The 9,978-nt window shown below is 35.2% G+C and overlaps 1 protein-coding gene across 1 annotated transcript; it reads left to right on the top strand.

Annotated features, from left to right (window-relative positions):
* Nucleotides 1-2,283: 2,283 nt before the first annotated feature.
* Nucleotides 2,284-8,842, top strand: LOC146136316 (rho-related GTP-binding protein RhoQ-like). Its single transcript, XM_083395142.1, has 3 exons — nt 2,284-2,653; nt 4,196-4,407; nt 7,538-8,842. The coding sequence occupies exons 1-3, from the start codon at nt 2,527-2,529 to the stop codon at nt 7,784-7,786; spliced, it is 588 nt and encodes a 195-aa protein (XP_083251268.1). The 5' UTR covers nt 2,284-2,526; the 3' UTR covers nt 7,787-8,842.
* The last annotated feature ends 1,136 nt before the right edge of the window (nt 8,843-9,978 follow it).

Here is a 9,978-nt window from a genome sequence, read left to right as displayed (position 1 = left end):
ACCGCTAAGCACAGTATAATTTAATTTTAGAGGTATACACTAATTAAGGGTAGGAATCAAAAACGGCACAAACAATAATACAATATGATCTTCTCCAAGTGAGTCAGTTTCGAATTCAAGGGCGTAATTTTTTAAACAAAAGTTAGCTTCGCAAATTGCTAAAGTTTCGTTAGCAGCCATTTAACTATTTATTTTAATATTGCGTTATTTATCATTTGTGTAGAAAAACAGGAAACAAATGGTGTCTTACAAATTTACAGATAAATGCCGAAATCAATTTATTTGGCTGTCAATTTTATTTTGTCCTATTTAGTAGAATTGAAAGGTTTACTCTGGTATGTAGCGTGGCAAAAAATTATTTTAAATGAATCTGTTTTTCATGAAAGTTAAAAAAAAATATTTTAAGAAAACCTTAGACCGAACTTGTACAAAGCTCCAAATGTTTCGAGAAGCTGTTGTCTCCCACGCCTGTGTATGTGTCATAAATTGCATACGTGTATCTTAACTTGGTTTTATTGTATATGCCGTGGATTAATAAACTATTGGTTTTCGCTATAAACATGTAGGCAGCGGCTGATCTCAACCAAGTTTCGCGAAACAGTTGTTTTAACAAAGAATTACTCATATAGGTTCGGAATTTTAATTGTAGTTATCAGAAATTCTGTACTATTACACTTAAATATGTAGAGCTCTTTGTCGTAATAACATAACGTGGTGTTGTTCTCGGCAGCAGATTCGTAAGAGAGTTAGCATTAATTACGCAAACCCAGTGGTCGAAAAGATAAATCGTTATCATCCCTTTGCAAACCTCAAATACTCTGTTAAAAGGTTATCAACAATGCTTTGTCTGATCTAAAAGGTTCAATAAAGATACTGTGAGTGCCATTGCCGTAAATAATTGAATTATCACGGCTGCTACGCAATAGTTTATTTTAAGTTAAACGCATATCGTTCCGTCGACGTTTACCTATTGTGATACTCATAATTTTGTATATATCGCAAATGTTCTACATACTTATATTCAGACAAACGCATGTTCGTGGCTTCTTAAAATAGGATCATACAGCATCATCTGATGTTCACACTTTGTACCATCCATTAAAACGTCTACCTTTATCGAACCGGCCACATGCCATCCCATATATAATAGCCTTTAAAAGCGGACTTCAGGGCCGTCTGCGTATTTATTCTTCTATGGAACAGTTTCCCTTCAAACAACATTACGTCATTTCCGCAACAGCGAGTAGTGCTCTGCAGGCTCACAGTTCGGCGGTTTAGGCTGCTGCTGGTAAAGTTATACTAAGCATATGAGAAGTCTATAAAGCGTGTTTTAGTTTGTTGTTGCATTGACTACTGATTATTTTTTGGATTTTTTTTTAGGGGATATAGGAGAAAATGAAAAACGATTTGCTTAGTGATGTAGAATCAGCCTAATAAAACACCATTGGTGTTCAGTAACTCAGCTGCAAACTCTGTTCCTTATGTTTATGTTTTGTTTGTTGGTTTCTCTGTAAAGTACACAACTATAGAATTCACTTTTGATTACAAATTTGCTTCAAAGTATAGCGATATTAGATTGACAGATGTTTGAAAACGGGACCCCTGGTCTGTATTTGCTTTTATGTTGATTTTTGTAGTTTGTAAGATTTTTGTTTTGAGTGTTAGATTCATCCTGGAGTGCTGGTATAAAAAAAACTGCACCGTTTTTTATACAATATAATTGATTAGCTTTGGAGGGATGTGTCTTATTAGTTATGTTTTATGCGAACTGAAAGGGTAGATCGTAATGCTTTGAATGTAACATTGCAAAGCAAACCGACTAGAACCTGCGCTGTAAATTATTTATGAGCACTAAACCCAGTAGATCTAAAAAAACATCCGTGTATTGCATATTGAATTTAAAGCGAAAGTAAAGCTTCAATGTGAAACCGTACAGACTATTATGTGTTTGCCAACAATGTAACTAATACTTGTAACGAGATCATTGTGTAGAAGACAGTGTAATAAAACAGCAAGGCCGTTAATACATGATTAGTGCGCACAATTCGTTAGGCAACTGAACTATGCCAATGTTGCATTCAACTCTTTGACTTAAAAAAAGGTTAAAACGTGCACAGCACTGTCAAGTTATTTAAACCTGTCTATTAAAGGCATGCCCTTTTTAATACGATGTATATACTTGCTTTCAAAAGTTGTATTTAATTTAAATCAATGTTGCAATTACAGAGTTATTAGTGAGCCGTTGTGCAAAGACGTATGTATTTTGTTTATTTCAGACCTATGTAATGTAGAAGACATATATACCGGCAACTGGTTGATGCAAACTTTATATTTCTAAAGCCGTGAAACATCCAATTCTCCACAAAGAATCCAAACAAAAACTTCAGACTTGCAACAAACAGTTCGGCTTTGCGTTTTATGTTGTTGTTTGCCGATGGTTTAAAGTTCCGTGAAAGCTAATCGGATTAGCTCCAAGAGCTGGACGACAGGCGGACGGCAGAAGTGGCAGCAGAAGCGCAAACAGCGATGGCTAGTCTGCTGAGGTGCGTCGTGGTTGGCGACGGCGCAGTTGGAAAAACCAGTATGCTGATCAGTTACAGTAAAGGGGATTTTCCCGACGAATACGTGCCGACTATACTTGACCAGTATGCAGGTGAGCATACCGTGTGGTCGTTCTCAATTTTTTGACAAGGGTTTTTTAATATATTTTGGTTGTGAACAGGATGAGGGACACGACTTCTAGGGGCTCGTAAACCAAATAAACAGAATATTTTCCCGTTTTTGCCTGGACTTTTAGCCTAGCCCTATACTTTTCTTTTTTGTGAATTCTGTTTTTACACTGTCTTTTACTTGACATAAATAACAGAGTTACTTTTTGTATAGCATTCAAATACAATTTGCCTTTGTTTCAATTTGTTAGTAAGGTTTGCCAGTGGTTGGATGGATTGCTAAACGCATGGTTTATGTTTTTTCGCTTTGCGGGCTTCATAGGCCAGATATCTCAAACTGTGCGTCGCGACGCCCTAGCGCGTCGTTTCAATTTTCCAAGGGCGTTGCACAATAATTCTGTTTATCATTTAAAAGCAATTGCTGTAAGAAAATGCTTGCAAAATTAATCATTTATTTCGAAATCTTTGTTAAGAATTAACTGCTGCGACTGATTGTCATTTTCTCACACAATATATTATTACACAAAACAAGAGATACAAATTAGTAAAATCCTTATTGCTGGGTGTGTCAGGAGTGTATTAACTTTATTAAAGGCATCGTAAGAAAAATAGTTGAAGAAACACTGTTATAGGCTCATATTTTTTCTGCATTGCGGTGTTTTGGGCTATCCGTTGCGCATATATTGAAGTAATTCTAGTTAACCCAAAACCTGATTCTTTAAGAATGCGTTACAACTTTCACGAAACAATTATAATAATTTGTGGTATAACTTGCGCTTGGAGTTTATAAATTATATTAATTGGTTATTACCATTAGTTATTCTTTCTTTAACAACGTAATAGAATTAATTACCTTTGGTGAGCATTAACATGTTAAACGTGGAAGATACATAAATTACATATTTTTTATTCGATTCTTTGTGATAACTTGGTGTGCCAGTTAACTTATATATTATTTTATCTTAGTAAACACAGTATCAAAAGCAATACCAATTTATGCTACAGCGTATGTAAATCGAACTGCATCTAAAGTTACAGCGTCTTTATTTGTTTAAAAAGTCTAAAACAACCACTATGGAGAGCCCACATAATAACCGATAAAATTTTCCATCATATCTGTATATTTACCAAATGTAGTTGGTCAAAATATATTACAATAGTGACACATATGGTATCCAACAGCGCAAGTTATGAAACCGAGTGTACGGCATACCGTTGTTTGTGTGGTGAAATTACCACGGCACCAATAGTTTCCGTTATCCACACAACCCTGCACACACAACGCCAGATTTACACTGTCGAGATATAAACATGCCTTTAAGCCTTCTATTGGCTTACCAGGCATGATAATTTATTAAGACGGATAAATCGCTTGAACTGAATTAAAAAAAATGATGACTTTTGAATACTAAACTGTTTCAACACAGTACGACTTGGAAATAAACGAAACACATGGTGAATTAGGACTTGCAACATAAACTTCATAATGCATAACTTTCTTTTTGTTAAACCCATATTTTTTTTAGCTAATATCAACGTTGGAGGAACACCCTACTTGCTAGAACTGATTGACACGGCCGGGCAGGAGGACTATGACCGTCTCCGACCTCTCTCCTATAACAAGGCCGACATATTCCTTGTTTGCTACTCGGTGGTCGTACCCTCCTCCTTTACAAACATAAAGGAAACCTGGATTCCAGAGCTGAAAGAGCACGCCGCTAACGTACCCTTTCTTCTTGTGAGTATAAATCGACAAATAGGCCTAGGTCCCTAGGAGATATACTCCCGTTTGATTGCCATACTATATAATCAGTGTGTAAAACTCAGAGTTAAAAGCACGAGTAAAAGCAGGATCAGACGTTTTGTTTAAAAGGAAAATATATTTCACCAAGTGGAATCGTCAATTCCTGTAAGAGTACAAATAAATATATAAAATCAGAGCGCAGCCATCAACAAACCAATAAGAGTAAACAATGAAATATGGAAACACGACAGTAGACTAAAAAAGGCTTTTAAACAAAACGTTTGATCCTATTTTCCCTCATGTTTTTAACTATGAGTTTTACTTGTTAATATACGCGTCAGCGGAGCAGTGATCGACTGGCTAAAATCTGCCGCTGATGGTTTTGGATTCTATAAAGAACACCCTAATATTAATTATCAGTGATGCACAGGCAACTCGTTACACGTTTTAAGTGCACTTTTTCCAGACGTTGCTACAGGAATTTAAGTAAACAAATAGGTTTACGTAAAAAAAGTGTTGAAAACTTAGGACTTAAAGTAGGACAAAGTCTTTTTTTGGACTTTCGATAGCTTAAAATTGTAATGTTTAGAGACAGTGAGGTTGTGTATCTAATAATTACCTGTTCGCTTTCCTAAAGAATATGTGGTGAAAACATCTTTACCTTTAAGTTATTTATTTGCTTTCCTTCTACATTCAAATGCATTAGCGTCGTTGTAATGTTGCTGTTGGGTTCTGTTTCTTAAGTAAAATACAATAGTAGATATTTAGGTTGTTTTACATAACCTTATTAGAAAATTCTAACTTATTGCCATATTGAGACTTACAGGGCATTGAGTTTCACACATTCCTGTGAAACGCCCTTCTAATGACGCAAAAGAGCGTATGCTCTTATACGTTACAGACATACAATGTCGTCATATTCACACTGCCGAGTTAAAATGCGTGTTAGCCGTCGTAAATCTATGCATGATTCTGTGTCACAGCAGACTCAAACCAAAATAACAACATACTGTAATTAGTTTGGTATACATTGGTGTTTCGCTGCTTTGTCTTACTAGTGCAGCTGTGTGGCCTTGTTCGGCTTGAGCGAATGGAAGCAATAATGATATATTTAACTCATATACAGGATTTGTTTAGCTACGTACACCTGTTACCTATTGCATGCTTGACATGAACGTCCTTAGTTGGATTAAATTTTGATTTACAAGTAAAAGGACAAGAATTACTCATGGCGCTTTTGTGCTGAACATTCTGAGATCCCAAGTCGGTCTGAACATACTCAAAAGACAATTAAAGTTCGCGCGAAGCGTGAAACAATTTTGTATTTAAGCAGTTATGATTGTCAAAAATACATAGTTTGTCATCCACATAAATAAAGCCAACTTTTTGACTGACTGGTCAAAAATTACCGCCCACCGTTAGTTAAGAACCACTGGTATAACACATCACCATCAGGAGCATCAGGCCACGGCCAAACTATATTTTTTGCCAACTTTAATTATGCAAATCTGAACAAAAGTTTTTCGCGAACATCTGTCCACTTTTACAAACGTTTTGAATCAATTCACCCCAAAAGGCGTTACACTGAACTCTAGTCTACAAAGTGCTATTTCTGTTAAACTGGTTTTAAATGGTGTTATTATGAGCAATAAGCGAATCTCGTTTATGTATCTTTAAGGCGTCACGTCTCGTTTTAAATTAAAAGTGTTGGCAATTTCATCAATTAGAATTTTGTTTTTTCGCGCTTTGATTGATTTGACAGGATTTCAGTTAAACTTTGTGTCCTGATTCGTTAGAGAACAATAAGTGTTTATAAGATTTTTTGTTTTTGTGACGTCACGTTATCACGTTTTCAACTAAAGCTCGAAGTTTACAAAACCTAGGTGAAATGCAGGATCAACATTTGTAACTTTGTATTCTTCGAAGGTTTACTACTCGTCAGTATCGATGTTCAGTTGTGCACCGCACAGTGTTATATGGCGTAGTATGTAATCCAGTGGTTCTCAACCGGGGTGCCGCGGCCATTTGTAATGTTAAAGGGCGTCGAGAGATATTTGAGAATCATTAAGAATTTGATTTTTGCTTAACTCTTACAACTTTTTGTGTAAGATTAAAGTGGAATAAAGTCTATTATAACTTCCTACGTTGTGCAAAGTTGGTGTGTGTTGTTCCAGTGTCGTTTATTGTGACATTCTAGTGATTTACCTACGGACAAATCTTGCAGGGGTGCCGCAATCTATTTATTATTTTTGTGGTTAAGAACCACTGATGTAATTAGTGATCAGTTATCACCATTCAAACGTAAATCAACACATGCTGACCTTTCGAGGCGCTAACAAAATAACAACGCGAGAAAAGCTTGCAAAACGCCGGATACGAAATAAATACAATGGTAAAAAAAGAAAAAAAATAATACAATGGTCGAACTCCGCGACACATTTATTACTTAACTGTGTTTAGTTGGTCATTCAGATCAGTGTTTTTTTAACTGTTCTGGAATATAGGATTTTCTGATCTGTCCAGGAGTGTTCGCTATTTTTGCGCAGTTGGCAATTTATTTATGTTTGTTAACTTTTTGCAGTTAATGCAAACATTTTCGAATTTGATTTGCCTTTTTATCCTGTAAAGAGGTTGCAAGCAAAAAAAACATTAGCGGACCACATGTACTGAAGTTGATATAATAACGTTAAATAGTAGAATAAGATATAGCCTATAGCCTGCACTGTAAATAAATTGAAAAAAAAGCCCTGTCACAAAACGTTTTTTACAAGTTTGTCGAATCCAGGATTTATGTTTTTGTGTTCTCTTTGGTGGTGGAGGGAGAAGAAAGCATGATATTTAAAAAACGTGCCACATATTTACGTCATAGACACGTAACTTAAACGTAAATAAAATATTCTTTCTAAATTTAGGTCAGTTGGCCAATACACAATCGCAAAAAGCGCAAAACTGTAGATTGAAAGAGTAAAATTTTTAACTTTGAAAGAAACTTTTTTTACAAATACGTTATATTTGTTCGTGTATTGTTTTTTTTTGTGTATGTAACAGTATTTTTTGTTTAGGTAATGAATATAGTCTCAAAAATCAATATCTCTCATTAAGGTTATTTAACATTGTTTCTAAGGTCGGAACTCAAATCGATCTTCGCGACAATCCACGTCAAATCCAGGAGCTGCATAAGCGCAAACAGAAGCCGGTCTCCAAGGAAATGGGACAAAAGCGTGCATCCAAACTAGGAGCTGCGTGTTATAAGGAATGTTCAGCAGTAACGATGGACGGAATAAAAGATGTTTTTGATGAAGCCATTCATACCATTTTGTCGCCACCCGTCAAAAACGAACGAACAGAAAAGCGCCTGTGTGTGATTTCCTAACACTTCTACAAGCTCAAGCGTTTGATTTAGGTAAAATATGAAACATCGGCAACTGTTGACTGGTAGCAATTCTCGGAATGGAATTGTTTTTATTTTAGAATTTTGATTATTTTTATTTGAGGGTTATTAATTCTATACTATTGTATTAGCCAGCGCCGATGTATATAGTGTTCTTTATAACGTTAGTGATATATATCGTATAGAAATAGGGTGCCAACTGTTATTGATTTATGTTTGGGCACTGGTGAATTATTATATGTTATTTTTATTTGAAAGTTTTCTGTGGCCTTTACACTGTTAGCTTTTAGCTGTTATACTGCTCTAGAAGACCCATTAATCTCGAATTGTAGAAAACAACATTCTAGAATTCTAGATAAAAAAACAAATGAAAATAACGATTAGAGAAGTAATTTTCCTTTGTTATGGTTTTACTGCTGCTATACTTTGTTAATGGCTCGTTTTAGATATGACCATAAAGCTTTATATTTGTTGTTTCTAAAGCATACAAGCACTCTTTGATTTATTTTTCGCAAATGGAAGGCGAACATATATAGCGTTAACTGTACAAATGTTTTCCCAAATTCCTAGTCAACCTTATTATGTGCAGTTATATTAGTTCTAGAAGTAAAATCCAAAATATTTTAAATAGCTTCAAAAGCCCACTGCCTAATTAAAATGTGGTACGAATTAAATGGGCTAATTGTATTTGCACTCATAATTTTAGAACAAAATGTCGATTGTTCATGGCTACATGAAAATTATAATTCTGTCTTTTTTATGCCACTTTGTAGCCTATTTTTGTTTTCTATGCCTGGTGGAATATTTCTGTTAAAAGTTTGCGCTGTTCCATTGCAAAAAATTCTACACATGACGACAAAATTTTATTTACCGTTATCGCGCCTATTGCAGGATAAAACTTTATTGTCAATCAATGTCGTCAGTTGAGGCGGGAAGGCGAGCATATGTTTTTGCACAATGTGCGCAAAAATGTGAGCATTTTTTTAGATGTTTGGAATCAATAAGCGCACATTTTGAATATAATACATTGCGCAAAAAATTAAACGTCCCTTGTTGAGTCAGCAAAGTCTGTACAAAAGGGAGTTGGCGATTCGATTAGTTTCCTTTCCGTGTTTTGTATACATCCATAAATCTATTAGGAAATGCAAAAGATAGGACTAAAAAGTCCTACTCAAATTGTATACCTCTACATTTATCTGCATCACAATGTCTACCGGTTGGTAAAGAGCTTCGATTCTTCTTTTATCTTGTTTCTCTGAAGGCCCATCATTTGAAAAAAATTCTAAACAAAAATAAGAAATCTTACAAATATTGTTTAAATATCCGGCAAGAGCGACAAAATTAATTTGGCCTATAAACGAATTGGATATTAAGTTAATTAATTTATTCGTTTTGTTTCTTTTATAGTTGTTACCTCACTAATATGCAGTGTTTCAAACAAGTCATTTCAAAAGTCCAAGTCAAGTCATTTGTAAATTAATTTAATTCCAATTCAATTTTTTGGCAAAAACAATAAGTCAAGTCCCAGTTCAATTCATCCGTTGCCCCAGTCAAGCCATTAAGTCACTGACTCAAGTCATTACAACACAGCTAATATGTCATTTTACATAGTCTAACTCAGGGGTGGCCAGCGAATCACATATCAAGAGCCGCATTGGTTAGCCTACTTGGTTAACCGCTAAGAGCCACACCGTACACACAAGCAACGAAATGATTGGGCCTATCACTCCATTTCTTACTCACCCCACAAACCGATCGCACGAAGCTCGAAAAAAGTACCTTTATTTCGTTAAATAGACAAAAATTGAATTTAGAAGGAGACGCGACGCATATTGAATACAAATTTATATAATGTCGTAGATTAGTAGTATTTGGGCATAATTTATGCGTTTATCTTGTTTTCAAAGTGTTACTAAAAATACAATGGTCTTAGGCAAGTCGAAACCGACAATAATTCAAAACTTAATTAAAGGAAATCGAAACCAAATCATAAGCGCAACATGAACGTAAGAGCCGCATATAACTGGGTGAAGAGCCTCATGTGGCTCTCGAGCCGCGTGTTGGCCACCCCTGGTCTAACTCTAACACGAGCTTTACTGAATCCAATGTTAAAAAGTGGTAACATACAAATAAATCTATCCATTTGATTAACTATGCTTTTGGTTTTAAATATT

Source organism: Ascidiella aspersa, chromosome 8 (assembly GCF_963924565.1).
Source record: "Ascidiella aspersa chromosome 8, kaAscAspe10.2, whole genome shotgun sequence".
In the NCBI taxonomy this organism is placed as follows: domain Eukaryota; kingdom Metazoa; phylum Chordata; class Ascidiacea; order Phlebobranchia; family Ascidiidae; genus Ascidiella; species Ascidiella aspersa.
Note: the sequence above shows the minus strand (reverse complement) of the source record. Positions and strands in the feature narration are given on the sequence as shown.

Bases quoted from the DNA above. Each gene is read 5' to 3' on its own strand.
- LOC146136316 (XM_083395142.1), top strand. From the start codon at position 2,527: ATGGCTAGTCTGCTGAGGTGCGTCGTGGTTGGCGACGGCGCAGTTGGA. The intron at 2,654-4,195 runs GTGAGCATACCG...TATTTTTTTTAG, and splicing joins TATACTTGACCAGTATGCAG to CTAATATCAACGTTGGAGGA. The intron at 4,408-7,537 runs GTGAGTATAAAT...ATTGTTTCTAAG, and splicing joins CTAACGTACCCTTTCTTCTT to GTCGGAACTCAAATCGATCT.